The following is a 19,380-nucleotide window of genomic DNA, read 5'->3' as shown; positions in this document are numbered from 1 at the left end:
GCATTCAAAAATGTAGGAAGCTCTTGTATGATGCATAAATTACTTCAAAAGAAAAAGGTATTATAGCTGTCAGTGTTCATGCAACAGTAATGTTGAATATTAGAGATTTTCTTTATAGTAAAAACTATGTATTGATGTTGGATAGATCTGGGGTTGAAGTCCAATTTAATTATACAACGGCTGCCTGAATCACTTTTGTATCTGTTTTCTCATTTAACAAAGAGAAACAAGAATATCTCATAGAGTTTGAGAAAATTAGAGATAACATACATACAACTCCTAGCACAGTTACTAGCATTCCAAAGGTCCCAAGTAGTAGCTATTTTGAGTTATTAAAAGAATTAGGTCTTATATTAACAATATAACTACTCCAAAATTCATTTCTTAAATCAATATTAGTTATTTCAGTAATGCTTTTCCTAAGAGCCATTATATTATTAAAATAAAGAGTATACAGAATATGCTATGAAAACAATTAATGGAATTATTTAGATTTAATGAAAAACAAATTGTTTAGTAATGTTAGAATTTCATCCTTTGTTAATATAATATTAAAGTCTCTGGCTTTAAAACAGTAATAAAATAATTACTTTCTTTTGAGCTACACTGGCCAGTTATCTTGGACTATGATCATAGTCCAAGACTATGCTATTCCCAAGTCCTAAGATACTTGTTAACATCTGAGAGACCCTAAGAGAGCTGACTTATCAGCAATAGATAACATTCAATTTCAATAACTGTTCCATCTATTTAAATAAATATTTATTAAACACTCATTATTCGCAGGCTCTGTGCTAGATGCAGCACATGATACATAAAAGACAGTCTCTGTTCTCCAAGACAGTTTCATGCACTGTAGGGATTCAAAGGAGGCAGAGAGACTACATGGGGAGGTGAGAGGACCATGGGAATCAGAAAATGTTTTGTAAAGAAGCAAGCCTGAGAAGAGTTCTGAAGGCTGGCTAAAGCTTTGAGAGCTGTTGTGAGACGAGGTAGACAATGAAGATGCGTGCCACTGCAGGCAAGACGTGGAGGATAAAGGGAGAGCTCAGGAAAGCAAGTAAGCCAGTGAGGTTGGAGCTTAGGATACTGGCAGAGAAGTGGATAAGGCTGGGGAAAAAAATATGAAAAAAAACTAGCTAATTTGGCACTTTTAATAATCCCTATTCTCCCTTTGTGCTCCTTTGTATAAAAAGATGTCATTTCTTTAAGAAACTGTGATGATGGCATCAAAATTCTCCTCTATTTAAAAGATGAGAAAGAATGTTTTTAGTGACTTATCTAACGAATATTAGGGAAGTATTCATAGTATTAGTGACCAGGTTTATAATCTTCTGTTACCTTGGTTCCCAGATGACTTGTCAGCCTCCGAGGAGCAGAGTGTGTGCTACTAGAACTCAAAACACTGGCTGTTTCATGATCCATTCGTGTAGCCGAACTCTAGAAATTAAGCAAATTATAGATAGTGTAATTTAGATTGTATATAAATATAGCTAACTTCATGTTAAAGTACTCTTTACAGTAGACAGCTAACTATAGCATTAAAAGCATGAACATTGCCCTAGGCAATTTGGCTCCTTGGATAGAGCATTGGCTCTCGAACTGAAGAGTCACGGGTTCGATTCCGGTCAAGGGCACGTACCTGTACTTTGGTTATGGGCTCGATCCCCAACCCGGGTCAGGATATGTGTGGGAGGCAACCAATTGATACACACATCAATGTTTCTCTCTCTGTCTCTCTTCCTCTCTGAAAAATCAATGGAAAAGTATCCTCAGGTGAGGATTAACCAAAAAAAAAAAAAAAAAAAAAAAAAGAAAGAAAGAAAAAAAAGAGAAAAAGCAGGCATGAACATTATAATTGCTCAAAAGGAATGTTTTTACCTATAAATTTATTAAGTAAATTTTAGAGAAAAACTGACGAAAAGGAGATTTGTTGCAAAAGACAGTTAAATTACACTCCAGAAGAAACCAAATATTAAAGAAATTCTAAGAGTAATACTTTTTTTACAGATCCAAAGACATGCAAACACATTCAGTTAAACATAAATTGATTGACAGAAAGCTCCACTGATGAAATGCTTCAAATTACCACAAACTGACTGTGAATTCAGTATAGTCCAAGTTCTTTGGGAGCTCAAAGTATAGAGAAGACTGCTTGAAACTTCTATTAGAGGAGGTCTTTAAAAAGGCAAGTAGACAATTAAACCAACAAATTGTATTAAATGCTGTGAGAACAACTTTATATATTTCACAGAGGTGGGAACAAGGAAAATGTCCTGAAAGAAATGCCATTTAAAACTGAGGGGAAAGATGAGTAAAACACATACAAGTGAACAAAGTAGAAGAGAGTTCCAGCCACAGGGAACATTATTTGGAAGGCTTGGACATACTTAAGGACTGCAGAAGTTCAGCTGAGAGACTGGAGAGAAATAGGGCAAACAGAAATACTGCTGGAAGAGTTGATAACATAAAGAACTACATACTATTCTATGGGGAGTGGGTAGCCACTGAATTGTCTAAACAAGTAAGTGATTTGATCAGATTTGTGTTTTAGAAGGATCACTCTGATTATAATGTGAAGAATATACTAGAAAAAAAGGCAAGGCTGAAGACTAAAAGTTAGAACTCTATATTAACAGATGTAATCTGTCATTTTTAACATTTGCATGGATGTACCATGTAAGTTTCATGAGGCTAGGGCAGTGATGGCGAACCTTTTGAGCTTGGCGTGTCAGCATTTTGAAAAACCCTAACTTAACTCTGGTGCCGTGTCACATATAGAAATTTTTTGATATTTGCAACCATAGTAAAACAAAGACTTATATTTCTGATATTTATTTTACATATTTAAATGCCATTTAACAAAGAAAAATCAACCAAAAAAATGAGTTCGCCTGTCACCTCTGACACGCGTGTCATAGGTTCTCCATCACTGGGCTAGGGACTATCTGTCTTTTTCAATTATCTATTTCCAGAGTCTAATACAGCATCTAGCACAAAAATACGTTTTTTTAAAAATAACTGCACTGGCTGGTGTGGCTCAGTTGGTTGGAGCATCATCTGTGCACTGAAGGATTGTGGTTCAATTCCTGGCCAGGGCACATACCCAGGTTGCAGGTTCAAATCCCGCCCCCCCCCCCACTTTCATTGGTTGTATGGGAGACAACCAATCAATGTTTCTCTCTTTCACCCTCTCCTTTCCTCTCTCTCTCAAATCAATTAAAAAAAATACACAACTATTATTAGTTACTAGTAACAACAATAATGTTACCTTTAATAAGTATCTGCTATATGCCAGGGACTATGTTAAGTGCATACTGCATTTAATTCTCAAAACTGTATCACCTTACTAGAGGCCCGGTGCACTAATTCAGGGTCCCCAGGGGGGTTGGGGGAGTACCTGAGACACAATTGACCCTCCAGGCGGGCGGTGGGATGCCCTTGCCAGTCCGAGATCCGGATCCGTCTCGCTGACATTTGCACCAGTTGTTGGGAGCCACTTGGCGGCCTATTTTATATTGTTTCTTCCTTGTGGGGCATCTAGGGAGGGGAAGTGGCCGCGGTGCCTGAGGCTGACTTCCTGGTGGCGGGTCAGTGCCTGGCCCATTCTCTGGAGATTGTACCTGCAGGACTACTGGGAGAGTGAGTGGCTGCCACCGGGCTGGTGGGTCACTGGGATGGGTCAGTCAGCTGAGTGGCACTCCCGCTGTGGGAGCGTACTGACCATCAGGGGACAGCTCCTGCATTGAGTGTCTGCCCCCTGGTGGTCAGTGTGCGTCATAGTGACTGGTTGTTTGGTCGCTTAGGCTTTTATATATAGAGATTTTTTTTTTAAGAAGAAACACTAAAACTCAGAATTTACTTGTCTAAAGTTTTGCTTCTTAGTTGGTGGGAAAGTGGGATTTACTTCAGAGCTACTTGACCACTTATCCACAGTTGATGGATAATTTAACTAATTATTTATTAATGTACATTCAGATTATTTCTATTTTTGCTGTTATAATATTATGATGAATCTCTTCAAATATGTGTGAGCACTCTTGACTGATTACCTCATTAGTGTAAAATCTTAGAAGCTGCAATAATGAGCTACAGAGTTGGCACATTAAGTTTAGATACATATTAAAAATTTGTTCTTCAGAAAGGTTATTCATTTTGCACAAATAGAGACAGTATATGAGGATGACAGTTAACCATTAGCAACATTGAGTGTTATTGACCTTTGCCAATCCAATGGCCTCCAAAAATATTTTACTTTGGTTGTAGCTTATATTTATACATCATTACTAATAAAATTGATAATCTTTCCACATGTTTACAAGCCATTTCTAGTTCCTTTTAATTTCTGTTCATGTCATTTGCCCATGCTTTAACAGATTTATTTGGTCCTCACGTGAGGATATTTTTCCATTGATTTTTAGAGAGAGAGGCGGGGAGAGGGAGAGAGAGAGATAGAAACACTGATGAGAGAGAAACATCATCGATCAGCTGCCTCCTGCATGCGCCCAACCAGGCATGTGCCCTGACTGGGAATTGAACTGATGGGTGACCTTTTGGTTCTTGGGTCGACACTCAACCGGAGCCACACTGGCAGGGCAATAGTTTTCATTTTTGACATTAAATGTAATCTACTTAGGATTAATTCTGATGAAAGAATTAATGAAAGAAGTGTGATAAGGATTCAATTATTATTTTTTAATGGATAACCTGATTATTGGCTAGGTAAGGCTTTGAAGTATATAATAATTGGAATATGACCCAAAGCACTAATGGTAAGTTTAATCCTAAGCAGAGAATTTTTTTTCTGTCAAGAAGTAATTTTCCTCCTTTCTACTTATGTGTAGAAACACATAAGCTTCCCATATAATTCCCTAAATTACAAAGAAGTAACTCAAATGTGCTATTTAAATATAATTTCTTTTGCACTAATTTACCATCCATACTTAGAGTTTTCCCCACTGCAACGCTAACTAGTAATACTAAAGTGAAGTATCTTTTTGTTTTAACTTAGTAAAATAAATTTAAATACTTAAGTATGAAAGATTTTAAGCTTTACATTTTAATGAACAAAAGCATGCTCTTTTTAAATAAATAATATCAAAAGTAACATAGATACTAAAGAAATAGTCTATATCAACAGTAGAAAAATTACCTTAAAACCAACTCGGTGAAATTCTATTTTTTTAAAATCATTCATTTACAGCATAAAAATATTCATTGAAACAATATGGGCCATACAGAACACCCCAAAGAAAAATTCTGTCATATTAGGATGCATCCAATAAAATTAATAGAAAACTAACAGCAGCACAGTAAGAAAATAGTTCTGTATTAATAAAAAAATCAAGTTGACTTCCATAATGTTGCTAAAAATGATGTAACAATAGTTAAACACAACCAGGCTACATCTCTTTACTTTTTATGAGCATTAAAATAATCTTTTCAAAGATAAGACTTGGATTTTTAGATTTATGTAATCTTGAAGTACAAGAGAAAACAAGAACTACAGCAAGTCCTTAAGATCATTTTTAAAAACATAAAAATGTCTTTGCAAAGAATGCCTTAGAGAAAGAGCAAATCTATTCAATGAAAGCAATAATAACTAGGTCAAGTCACACAAATAACTAAAATGCAGCTTAGTATTTTATTTTTCAAAAAACTCTAGTCACACCAATCATTTTAGACTAAAATAGAAACACACAATTTACATTATGAAACAGTTTTAAAAATTTGAAAACATTATTGTTAGATGTATAAAGAAAAGTGATAGCATTTTGGTACCAAATCTTCTGAAGATATGTATTCAGGACTAAGGAAACAAACAAGATTTACAGATCATTCTGAGGACCATATTTAAAAAATATTTAAATAGCTTATTTAAAAAACAATAAAATAATTTATTTACCTGACCACTACCAGAAGTTGCCATGTTGATTTCTGCCACTCCTTGACCTTCATTCTGCTGCTCAGCTTCATGTGAGCCAGCTTCATGCTTGCTCTGAGATGACCTCTGTTAACAGGGAGTTAACATCATTACATAAAAAAAATGGTGTGTTTTTTAGCTCACAGCTTTTTCCCTTTTTTATTTTAAAGCCCTGAATGCATAAATTATACAGGTTTACAAAGGCATGGAACTACTACACTTCAGACTTCATAACCTCCAGCATGGCTGGCAGTCGACTATTTCGGTAAGAGGAAAGTGAATTGTGTCCCTTGAGCATTAGAGCTGCACGAGACAAAGGATTTTCTGAGACTCACAGAAACACCATCCTCCACCAGCTATGCTCACATCACTATCAGGAATATAACCCAACTAGAACAAATCTGCAAGGTCACATAATTCTGGCATTTAACAGAGCTGCAAATATAACACTTAAACTATTATCTAAGTTTATAAATACCTTCTGTGTAAGTATACTCTACATAGAATATATAGATATACAGTATATGCTAATAAAAATCATATTAAACAAATAGATAAGCTCTTAGATTCTGATATAAATAAAACTAAAAACCTTTTCTAATGTAACCACCATCTGTTATATGAAATGAAAATGACATTATATCCAGTAAAAGCAATCATTTAGAGATAGTTTATATCCAGTATAAAGCAGTCACTTTGTAAAAATAACACTGAAGAATCAAAGAAAATAATTTTCCCATTATCTTTTATAGAAACAATTACAAATGTGTTTGCCCTAGGGAAATGACACTCTAAAATAAAAATTATAATTTAAAAAATGTGACAAGATAGTGGATAGTTATTTCACAAAATGGCTTCACTGGAAGTTCTTTAAACATCAAGCTTTCCTATACCATTTATAATGTGACCAAAAATTAATTCCATCAATAAACTAGTATATTTACATGTAGGCTAAAAGTAAGATAGCCCCAATAATTCAGAAATAGAAAAAATAGTACCAGCTGAAAAAATTCAACAAAAGTAGAGACATACAAAGTCAATCTAGAAACAAAAAGAATCAAAACCTATAAAAACCACAAAGATTTGACAGTAACACCATTGCAGATGTTGATGTATAAGCAATTGCTGAGCATCTGCTATGTTAGTTACCTGCATTATGTGATAAGGAATACAGTGCTAGTAAAAGCAGTCATTGTTCTATGCGCTCTTGGAACTTATAGTCCAGTCAGGGATACTACCAAATAATGAGAGAAATAACAATAAAGTTAAGATTTTGACATGTGCTCTGAAAGAAGGGTACAAAGTATTATAAGAATATATAACAGAAAGAGTCATATGGTCTAGGAGTTTGGGGAAGAGCTCTCTTAGGAAATGTTTGAACTGAGATCTGAAGAATAAATAGGAATTTTTAGAAAAATGATAGGGTAGAGGATAAAGTTTTTAGGTAAATAGAAGATCATATGCAAAGAAGCTGAGGTGGAAGGAAGCATGGCTTGTTCTAGTATGTCAGGAAATCATGATGTAGAGAATAGAACATAAAGATAATAAAATAATCTTACTGATTTTGTTAAATTTTAGTGTGATTCTCAGATAGCACTCTTGCCCCAAATAACTAATACTAGCATTTTAATGAGAAAAGTTGCATGTAAATTTATTTATTTTATTTTTTTATTTTTAAATATATTTTATTGACCAAGGTACATGCCCTTGACTAGAATCGAACCCGGGACCCTTCAGTCCGCAGGCCAACGCTCTATCCACTGAGCCAAACCGGTCAGGGCTAAATTTATTTTTAAAGTCAATTTTTAAATGGTCTAAGTAAATAGGCAACAGAGGAGATCAGTCTGGAGGCTAATATATTACTGTAAATGTGAGATAATGGCACTTTGCACTAGTGAAGCAGTGATGGAGATAAAAGAAGTGGAGACAGAGGTAAATCTGAAGGACTTGGTGGTAGATTGGATATGGTGAGTGGAGGAAGAGCTCTGGTGTCAAGAATTACTCCTATGTTCCTTAGCTCACACAACTGAATAACGATGATGTCAATCACAGAGATAGGTAATAACTTAAGGAGGATAAGGGTTTTCTGAAGGAGGTGAGGTGGTAAGAAGAACTTAGGAAGAGATAATTTATTATGTTTTAGATTTGCATCACCTAAGTGGAGATGCCAAGTTGGCACATATATTTAGGAGTCTGTAGCTCAGGGCTAGAAAAATGAATTTGAGAGCCAATATTTTATAGATGGTAACTGAAGCCCTAAGCACAAAAAAGATGGTCTTAGGGAGAGACAATACACAGAAAAGGGAAATAAGCCTTAAGGAATGCCTACAATTAATGCCACATAAAGGAACATGAGCTTTAAAGGCCAAAGAGATGGAAACAAAAAAAGTATTGTCATAGATGCCAAGAGAAGAATATTTCAAACATCAGGAAGTATTCAATAATGGGAAAAGTGTCAAGATGAAGATTGAAAATGCCAATTTAATTCACAATATAAAAGCCACTGATGGTCCATGTTAGTGAAATATGGGAGTAGAAATTAGATTGGCTTCCATTAAGAGTGAATGGTGGGGAGGAAATGTAGACTTGGAGTCTAGAAATACCTTTGGAATGGAGATTGGGAAAGGACAGGAGGGAGTAGAGGGGACAGATGAAGAAAGACAGTTGCAGGGAGCAGTGGGATTGAGGAAGTTTCATTTTATATTTTTAAACATAAAGATTTGAGCCTGTTTAAATGCCATTGGAAAAGTGCCATAGAAGAGGAAAAAGATAAATATTTGTGAGAAAAGAGATAAGAGTTAAAAGTTCCCGAGAAGGCAGATGCTGAGAATCCAAAGTGCAGGAAGAAAGAAGGAAGGCAGAATGCTTCCTGATAGAAAGAGAGATAGTGCCTATGAAAGCTGCTGTTTTCTCTGTGAAGAAGGAGGTGCAATTATTACAGGGAGGGAGATAAGGGTTGAAATAGTTATTTCCAATAGAGGGAGAGTAGGGGATCCAAAGAAACACAGGCATGCAGGATGATGATGATGATGAATATGGTAAACTTTTAAAAAAATCTAATGTTTATTATGCATTTATCACTTGTTATCTATTAATTTATTTAATTCCCATACCAATGTATAAGGTAGGTATAGTTATTACCCTCATTTTACAAATGAAGAAACTGATACACAGGGAAGATAAATATCTGGCCTTAGGTCACATACCTAGTAAATAATAGAACCAGAGCTGGGATCACACCCCAGTCTGACTCCAGAGGCCAAACTAATATTTAACACTTAATACCTTTATTTTTCTTCCTCCTTTCTTATTTACTTCCTTTGTTCTTTCATTGATCTTAGGCGACAGGCCTGCCTGCACTCTCTGATCACTGTCCCAAACTAGTGCTAACTCTGAAGGCAAAGAGGCTACTTCTGATTCCTATAAAAGAATAATCCTAACTCATTTCCTTATTTCTATTGTTGCTGGAAAACTTACCAAAAGTTTCTAGTTTAGGACTAAAAAAATTTTTGTTGTTGAGGTATTTACATGTCACAAAATTCACACATTTTAAGATCCTTTGTGTTCATCTACAGTTAATCCTCATTACTGCCCACAACTGCAGGCAACTATTTTCTGTATAAATTTGCCTTTTCTGGACATTTCTTACAAATGGAATAAGTGGACTTATGTGTCTGGCTTCTTATACTTAGCTATATAGAATGTACCATCAATTTGCCTCTTTTTATTACGAACAGTATTCCATTATAAGGATATACCACATTTGTGTATCATTTGTATTCTTTCACCCGGCAGCATATATACACTTGCATTGTTTCTACTTTTGGGCTAGTATGAATAATACTGCCATAAACATTCAAATTAAAGTCCCTGTATAGATATATGTTTCATCTCTCTTAGAAGTGAAATTACTGGGTCACATGGTACCTCTATGTTTAATATTTTGAGGAACAGTTAAACTGTTTTCCAAGTCGCTATACCATTTTACAGTCTCACCAACACAGTATTTATTCACATCCTTGACAATGCTTATTACTATCTTTATGATTACAGGCATCCTAATGGATGTGAAGTGGCATCTCATTGTGGTTTTGATTTGTATTTTCCTAATGACTAATGATGCTGAAGTTATTTTTGTGTGTGTATGTGTGTGTGTGTGTGTGTGTGTGTTTCTGGTGCAATGTCTATTCAAATCTTTTGTCCATCGGCTGTTTCCTTATTAATGAGTTATAAGGAGTAGAGGAAGATGAGTATAAATATCTTTTAAATTATGGCTTTGGCTCTTTTTAAAATATTTTCTTTTTATCATAGTTACAAATTTAAATAGTTTAAATAATCATTATTTCTAAAGATGAGAATAAACAGAGGTTTCTCACATTTGCCTGCCCTGTCCTATTTCCTATTTTCTAAAGGCAAACGTTTCATCTCTTTCAGGGTTTTTTTGGGGGGGGATGGGGGGCACACTTACCTCTAAGTAACCTGCTTGTTTTGCTAGTTCTGCAATTTTCAGTTGAATGCACCACTTATTGATTTCCCACTATTCCACCCTCAACACCACATTTATCCTGTTTCTCCATCCTTCCAATACTGCTTTATAGTTAGATCAATTTTTCACTATTTACATTATTTTGACTATTAAATTCTAATCATGGCCGACAGGTAGTGTACTATGATTGTTTTCCATTACAACTTCTTGCTGTTCACCACGTTAGTTTTGTTTTGTGTATTTGATGTTGTATTTATGGCATCATCAGTTTCTTTCCTACTGTGTCAATTTCCTTTCCTTTCAATAAATTTAAAAACATTAAGTAGTCTACTGATTGCATCTTCTTAGATTAATCTCTCCTGAAATCTTCTCAACTGTTCTAATACGGACTAGTTACTTTCTCTATCAGTTGTTTCCCTTAATTTTCATCCTCAGGAGTCTTTAATTTCTTTCTCTTATATTGTATTCTCTATGTCTTGGATACCAAATCTTAATTTTTCTTGCTTTACATCTTCATTTAACTTAACTATATCTTCTAAGAGCTTCCAGAAAATGGTACATAAAAATACGTATTTTGAAACTTTGCCTATCTAAAAAATATATTCTACTTTTAAATTTAATAGGCAGTTTGACTAGAGGTAAATTTATAGACTGGTGTGGTACAATATAAAATATATTTGTCTTTGTCCCTTTGTTTCTGGCACAGAACTTAAAAAACACTTGGAAATTCTTGATTTATGCAAATAGAGTGACTCAAGGAGAGCACCTAGAAAGCTTCAGGATGGGTACTGGTCATCAGAAAGAACCACCACATTACTAGAGCATTGAAACTCTGGGCCAGACTGACCTCCAGGGAGGGGAAGGGGCTGGAAACTGAGTTCAATCATGTGGCCACTTATTTAATCAAGCATGCCTATATAATGAAACCTTAATTAAAATTCTGGACACCACAGCTCAGTGGAGCTTCCTGGTTGATGAATACACTAATGTGCTGGGAGAGTTATGTGTCCTGATTTATGAGGAGAGAGCATGAAAGTTCTGCATCCGCCATTCCTCACTTCTCCAGATCTTGCCCTATGCAGTTCTTCATTTGGCTGTTCCTGATTGTGTCCTTTATAATAAAACTAATTGTAAGCATAGTACTTTCAATGAGTTCGGAGCCATTTTAATGAATTATCAAGCCTAAGGGGGTTGTAGGAAGTCCCAAATTTATAACCAGCTGGGTGCCTTGACATCTGAAATGGGGGGCAGTCTTGTGAAGGACTCTGCCCTAACCGTAGGGCTCTATAAATTTTTAATTGTCTAAAAGTTATAAGGAAATCATATTAATCAAGATTTTGATCATTTAATTTAATGAAAAAACTTAAAAAGTATATCAATTCTCTAGAACAACTATATTTCAATTATGCCACAGTAATTATATGTTTTCTTTTCTTATAATAACTACCTATATTTAAATCTGCAAACAATACAGACAATTTACTAACCTCTGCTTCTGTTGCTTGGGACTGTAAAAGCTGTCGTATACGAAGTATGTCCTTCTCTATTTGTTGAATTCTGGTTACTCTTCGCTAAAATAAAATAAGTGATCAAATTAGATCTAGTTTTATTAAAGACATGAGTGTACATAATCATACTAAGGCTACCACTTAATATCCCAGGATTATGCCAGACAATTCTTAAGTTAGAAGTTAGATATTTATATTCACACAGTAATGACATTTAGGTTCAGTTCAATTTTTTAATACGTCTAACTTTATTTATTATTATTATTATCATTATTTTGTTAATCCTCACCTGAGGATATTTTTCCATTGATTTTTTTTAAAGAGAGAGTGGAAGATCGGGCGGGTGGCGGGGGGTGGGAGGCAGAGAAACATTGATGTGAGAGAGATACACATTGATCGGTTGCCTCCCACACGCGCCCTGACCAGGGCCAGGGATTGAGCCTGCAACCTAGGTACATGCCCTTGACCGGAATTGAACCCAGGACCCTTCTGTCTGCAGGCCACTGCACTATCCACTGAGCCAACCTGACTAGGGCAATACATCTGACTTTATACAACAGATTTATAGCTGTTTAGCAAAATGGTACAAATAAATGTCAAACTGTATAATGCATATAATGTGAAAATTTGGTGTTTAAAAGTTATTTTCAAAAAAATATTTCAACAAAGGAAATTATACCTGAATTTAATCTTTTATATTATTACTAGAGGCCCAGTGCATGACATTCGTGAACTTGGGGGGGGGGGGGAGAGTCTCTCAGCCCGGCCTGTGCCCTCTCGCAGTCCAGGACCCCTTAGGGGATGTCCGACTGCTGGCTTAGGCCCAAGCCCCTGAGGGGTCCTTAGCGCTGCCGCGGAGGTGGGAAAGGCTCTTGCCACCGCTACTGCACTCGCCAGCCATGAGCCTGGCTTTTGGCTGAGCAGTGCTCCCCCTGTGGGAGCACACTGACCAGTCATTCTGCCGTTTGGTCGATTTGCATATTAGCCTTTTATTATATAGGATATTAATCCAGATGTCAATATAATGTAATAAGTTTATATAAAACATGGTATGCCTGTAAAGGGAAAGAGCATCTGATTTGTTTTAATAAACATCAGTATTTAAACAGTATGATTAACCTTCCCCATAGTTATTCCTATTACAAGTCAGTAGTACTTTCAGATTTAACTTTCCCAAATATCTATTGTGGCTAAACATTATTTTTATTCCCAGCACTGAGATCACAATGATGGTCAAGCTTTTGCTTACCCACTATCCTAAGATCATCAAGTGAACACAAAGCAGTAACTACAGATCAAATAATGCAGAATTGAAATAATAAAAAAAATTCTTTTGGAAAAAGCTAGGTTTTGCTTTAATTTTTATAAATACTAGTGGAAGTGGGAAAAACCAAATCATTTACATATAAAAAACCCCTGCAAACTGAAATTGTTTTTAATTAGCTTTATGATAGACCAAATATATAGGTTTTAAAAACAAGTACTGCCAATGTTGTCATTTTCTGAAATAACTCTATAGTTGACATCCTAATATTGAGGTATGAAAAACTGTATTAATAAGAGTAACTGTTTTGATGGGAGAAAAAATGTTAGAAGCTAGATGGAGTTGTTTTCTTTCTTTTTTAAAAAAAATATATTTTATTGATTTTTTACAGAGATGAAGGGAGAGGGAAAGAGAGTTAGAAACATCGATGAGAGACAAACATCGATCAGCTGCCTCCTGCACACCCCCAACTGGGGATGTGCCTGCAACCAAGGTACATGCCCTTGATCAGAATCGGATCTGGGACCCTTGAGTCCTCAGGCCAACACTCTATCCACTGAGCCAAACTGGTCAGGGCTAGATGGAGTTATTTTCAAAAAAATTTTTTATTATAAGCCCCATCAATAAAAGATTTCTGAGCATGTATAACCCAATAGATAAATAATAAAAGTACTTCAACTAATAACTTTAAGCATATCCTATATAATAAAAGCCTAATATGCTAAGTGTCCGGTCGTCTGTTCAACCAATCAAAGTGTAATATGCTAATGATATGCTAAGGCTGTTCAACTGCTTGCTATGATGTGCACTGACCACCAGGGGGCAGATGCTCAATGCAGGAGCTGTCCCCTGGTAGTCAGTGCGCTCCCACAGGGAGAGTGCCACTCAGCCAGAAGTCAGGCTCATGGCTGGTGAGGCAGCAGCAGTGGTGGGAGCCTCTCCCACCTCTGCGGCAGTACTAAGCTGTCAGTCGAACATCCCCGAAGGGCTCCCGGACTGCGAGAGGGAGCAGACTGGGCTGAGGGACGCCCCCCCCCCAGTGCACAAATTTTGTGCACCAGGCCTCTAGTATAGTTATAAAACTTATCAACAAAACTTACCCTTGATCACGTCTAGTTTTGCTTAAATAGCCATGTCCTCCTTTTCTTATTACCATAGTAAAAATGCTCATTGCTGCTATTATCCAATGTTACGATAATCACAGAAAAGCTCAAAAAAGTGCTCAACAACAACAAAAATTTTACTTCTCTCCTTTCCTTTGTAACACTACAACTATTATGCTGGTTTTATCATGATTCTAAAAATAGTGAACTTAAGGTAAATAATATTCTCTAATAAACAAATCTTACCAAGTCTAATTTACATAATGAAAACATGATGAAGGAGAAATGCCTGTACTTTTGGTAGCTCTCTAAAAATATTGCAAAGATGAGTTATCACTTCTAAATATTTTCTGGTTTTACAGAAACAACCAAACTACACACAATTACTGGCTTTGTAATATTTTATTGGTTTCCCCTTTCTCTATATAATTAGCTCCCTTCTATCAGTAAAGTCCTAAATTAAAAAATTTAATATTTAGAGGGTGAAAATGGAAATTATATCTAACATTTCTCTTCATAATGCTACATTTCTGTATTGCCAGTAGGTCACTAAGTCCTTAAGTCAAATATTGTCCACTGAGGTAGATGATTTCTGACATGACAACCTTTGTGTTTCTGTTCCTCAATGTAAAAACAGCCAGTATTATTTTTCTTTTCCTATATGACAATCTTGAATATTTATGAAATTGTTTAATAAAAAATGCTTAATTGTTCAGGAGCATGAAGTTGGTATGACTCTGAAAAATAGATTTTAAAAAATTATAATAGTAATACAGTTCAATACAGATTCAGGATAACCTCAACAAATTAGGAACAGAAACTAAATTAAGCTGATAAGAGTATCTATCAGAAACCTTGTGTACTAGTAAACAAAATACTTAACGGTAAAATTATAGAATCCCCTTTAATGCAAGACTAGACAAAGAAGACCAGTATCACAGCTTCTTATTCAAAGATGTATTAGAGTTCTTATATCATATAAAAAGGAAAAAAAAAAGGTACTAAAAAAGAGAAACAAAATTGTCATTATTTGTAAATACTATGACAACTTGTATAGAAAAATTTTTCAAAAGTCTTAAGCTAATAAGATAATATAATAAAAGTTCAGGAAAATTACTGGATACTTATTATTTAAAAGCAATTTGTAATGTAATTTTAAAAATCTCATTCACAATAGTAACAGAAACCATAAGATATCTAGGAACAAATCTTTAACAAATGTATATAATAACTTTATGAAGAACATTACAAAACACTATTTTTAAAAAAATATATTTTCTTGATATATTTTTACAGAGAGGAAGGGAGAGGGATAGAGAGTTAGAAACATCGATGAGAGAGAAACATCGATCAGCTGCCTCCTGCACACTCCCTACTGGGGATGTGACCGCAACGAAGGTACATGCCCTTGACCGGAACTGAACCCACGACCCCTCAGTCTGCAGGCTGACGCTCTATCCACTGAGCCAAACCGGTCAGGGCATACAAAACTCTATTGAAGGACATAATTTAAGACATAAATGAATAGAGAGATGTAAAATTAAGACCAATACCTAGTATTTACTGAGTGTTTATTATGTGTAAGATCCTAAGTGCTTTGACATGTATTAAATCACTTAATCCTTACATTTTACAGTTTATCAGTATCTGTATTTTACCAATGAGAAAACTGAGGCAGAGATCACAGTGCTGGTAAGTAAACAGGCCTAAGATTACAACACAGGAGGTCTGGCTGGAATCCATCCTTTCCAAGAAGAAGGCTCAATATTGTAAAGATAAATTCCCCTCAAATTAATTTATAAATTCAATATAATTCTAATCAAAAGCCCCAAAGGCTTTTCTTTGAATTAGATGTGATACAAAATTTCAAATGGAAGACTAATAAGACAGCATAACCACATTTTTACAAACCAAAATAAGAAAAACTCACCCTCCCAGGTACCAAGGTTTATAAACTACAGCAAAGTAAAACAAATGTGGTATCAATGCAGTTATAGAGAAAGTAAAACAGACTAATGGAATAGAGTCCAGAAATATCCAGAAACAAATCAACTTAGCATATGCCAGAGATGGCATTATTTATCAATGGGGAAATGGTGGAATACCCAATAAGTGATGGGAAATTTAGTCAACAACATAAATATGCATGTATCTATATGCATCTGTGTGCATGTATATGTGAATATATAATTAGTATATGTTATATTAGCATATAATAATAATTAATAAGACTAATATATATATTAAAATTAAATAGTAAATATTACTAATGTAAATTAATGGTATATTGGTTTGTCTTAATTAAATGTTTTAAATTAAACAATTACATATATATACATTTTAAAATGTGTGTATATGTATAAAATTAGATTCCTATCTCCAAATCATACATAATAGCAAAATTCGACATTAATTAAAGACCCAATTGTAAAACTAAAATATTAAAATTATTAGAAATAATAGGAGGAAACCTTTAAGACTTCAGGATAGGAAAAAAATGTTTAAAAAGGCATAGAAAACACAAATATGGCAATATAACTAATTTAGCTTTATAGTAAAACTTAACTTTTATCATAAAGCTAAGATAGGTAACGGGTTTGGCAGGGAAGGGTTATGATGTATATTATCTATATCAAATATTTAAGAATAAGACATCCTATATAATAAAAGGCTAATATACAAATTGACCGAACGGTGGAATGACCAGTTGCTATGACCTGCACTGACCTCCAGGGGGGCAGACACTCAAAGCAGGAGCTGCCCCCTGGTGGTTAATGCCCTCCCACAGGGGGAGCACTGCTCAGCCAGAAGCCAGGCTCACAACTGGCGAGCACAACGGCGGTGGCAGAAGCCTCTCCCACCTCCGCGGCAGCACTAAGGATATCCCACTGATGGCTTAGGCCAGCTCCTCAGTTGGACATCCCCCAAGGGCTCCCAGACTGCAAGAGTGTGCAGGCTGGGCTGAGGGACCGCCCCCTTGAGTGCACGAATTTCGTGCCCCAGGCCTCTAGTTTAATATAATAGAAAATGGTAAAGATATGAACAAAGAAAAAGAAAATCCAAAATTCTAATAAATATATGAAAATATATTCAACTTCAATAGTATTTAAGAAAGTATAAACTAAATGACAAGATAAAATTTCATTTCCCAATGGTTGCTCATTATAAAGTCAGACTCAAGTAGTAAAGAAGACATGCACAAGAAAAATGAACTCTCACATACTAATTGATAAAGTCATTTGAATGCAATTTGTTAAACATAAGTTCAAAACACTCATACCTAATGGCAGTTATACTTTTAGGTATATACCCTAGAGCAGAAGTCAGCAAATTAGGGCCTGCTAGCCATCCATTTTTTTGAATTAAGTTTTATTGTCACATAGCCATGTCCATTTACTTCCATACTATCATCTATGAATGCTTTCCTGCTACAAAGGCAGAGTTGAGTACTTGTGATAGAGATATATGGGCCACAATATCTAAAATCTTTACTATCTGGCCCATTATGTAAAAGATTGCTGATTCTTGACCACAAAAACTTGCACATATTTACAACATATGAATAAGTATGTTTATCCTAGTTGTTTTAAAAATAAAAAATTATAAACAAATGTCCATCAACCAAGAAATATATCAAACTATATCATTCATCCTATCTAATAATAGAGAAACATGGTAATTAACTGTAACTTTGCTACCCTTCCCATTGGCTAATCAGCAAGATATGCAAATTAACTGCCAACCAAGATGGCGGCCGGCAGCCAGGCAGCTGACGCGAACAGGAGGCTTGCTTGCTCCAGTGACGGAGGAAGCCAAGGTTCCCCGCCTGCCGCTGCTGGGCTCTGAGCTGCTCTCTAAGAAACATTGTTGCAAATACAGAAGCTAAACAAAACCCCAGAAACCTGCTTTCAGTCAGCTGGGATCTCAGAGCTGGAGTCACAACAAAGTTTCAAATACAGAAGGTAAACAAAGCCCAGAAACCTGCTTTCAGCAGCCGAGGTCTCAGAGCTAAAGCCGGCTCTCAGCTCCAGTGACAGCCATAGAAGGTAAATAAAGCCCAGAATAAAAAGAAAAAAGAAAAAAAGGAGAGGTTGGGAGCTTCAGTCACCCGCCAGCCTGAAAACAGCCCTCAGCCCCTCCCCCAGACTGGCCAGGCACCCCAGTGGGGACTCCCACCCTGAAGGGGGTGTGACCAGCTGCAAACAGCCATCATCCCCTCACCCAGGCTGGCCAGGCACCCAAGCGGGACCCTCACCCTGACCCAGGACATACTTCAGGGCAAACCAGCCGGCCCCCACCTGTGCACCAGGCCTCTATCCTATATAGTAAAAGGGTAATATGCCTCCCAGCACCGGGATCAGTGGAGCAGCGAGGCCTCCCGGCCTGGGATCAGTGGAGCCACAAGGCCTCCTGAACCCGGGATCAGCGGAGCCGCGAGGCCTCCTGGCACCGGGATCAGCTGAGCAGTGAGGCCTCACTGCCCCTGTGTCAAGCGGAGCCGCGAGGCCTCCCAGCACTGGGATCAGTGGAGCCGCGAGGCCTCCCGGCCTGGGATCAGTGGAGCCACAAGGCCTCCTGAACCCGGGATCAGCGGAGCCGCGAGGCCTCCTGGCACCGGGATCAGCTGAGCAGTGAGGCCTCACTGCCCCTGTGTCAAGCGGAGCCGCGAGGCCTCCCAGCACTGGGATCAGTGGAGCCGCGAGGCCTCCCGGCCTGGGATCAGTGGAGCCACAAGGCCTCCTGAACCCGGGATCAGCGGAGCCGCGAGGCCTCCTGGCACCGGGATCAGCTGAGCAGTGAGGCCTCACTGCCCCTGTGTCAAGCGGAGCCGCGAGGCCTCCCAGCACTGGGATCAGCAGAGCAGCAAGGTCTCCTAGCACTGGGATCAGCAGAGCCACAAGGCCTCCTGGCCACTGGAACAGCGTGACAGGGGGCAGTGCCCAAACCCACTGATCGCCCTGCGGCTCTGTGTGTGACGGGGACGGGGCCACAACCTCCCTATCTGCCCTGCTCTGTTCGTGACAGGGAAAGGCGCCCCAACCCCCTGATCAGCCCTGCTCTCTGCCTGATAGGGGGGAGCTCCCCAACCCCCTGAT

General features: G+C 37.0%; 1 protein-coding gene across 8 annotated transcripts in view; it reads right to left on the bottom strand.

Annotated features, from left to right (window-relative positions):
- APC (adenomatous polyposis coli) overlaps positions 1-19,380 on the bottom strand; it is a 109,025-nt gene that overhangs the window by 23,825 nt on the left and 65,820 nt on the right. For all 8 annotated transcript variants that reach the window (XM_014539900.1, XM_014539898.1, XM_005866457.2 and 5 more), the window contains 3 exons: positions 11,897-11,980; positions 5,906-6,010; positions 1,342-1,440 (listed from right to left, as the gene is read on the bottom strand). In XM_014539900.1, the coding sequence (XP_014395386.1) occupies positions 1,342-1,440; positions 5,906-6,010; positions 11,897-11,980 (288 nt within the window). The remainder of the gene's footprint in view (positions 1-1,341; positions 1,441-5,905; positions 6,011-11,896; positions 11,981-19,380) is intronic.

Source organism: Myotis brandtii, unplaced genomic scaffold (assembly GCF_000412655.1).
Source record: "Myotis brandtii unplaced genomic scaffold, ASM41265v1 scaffold230, whole genome shotgun sequence".
Lineage (NCBI taxonomy): Eukaryota > Metazoa > Chordata > Mammalia > Chiroptera > Vespertilionidae > Myotis > Myotis brandtii.
This window is presented reverse-complemented; position numbering and strand designations above follow the sequence as displayed.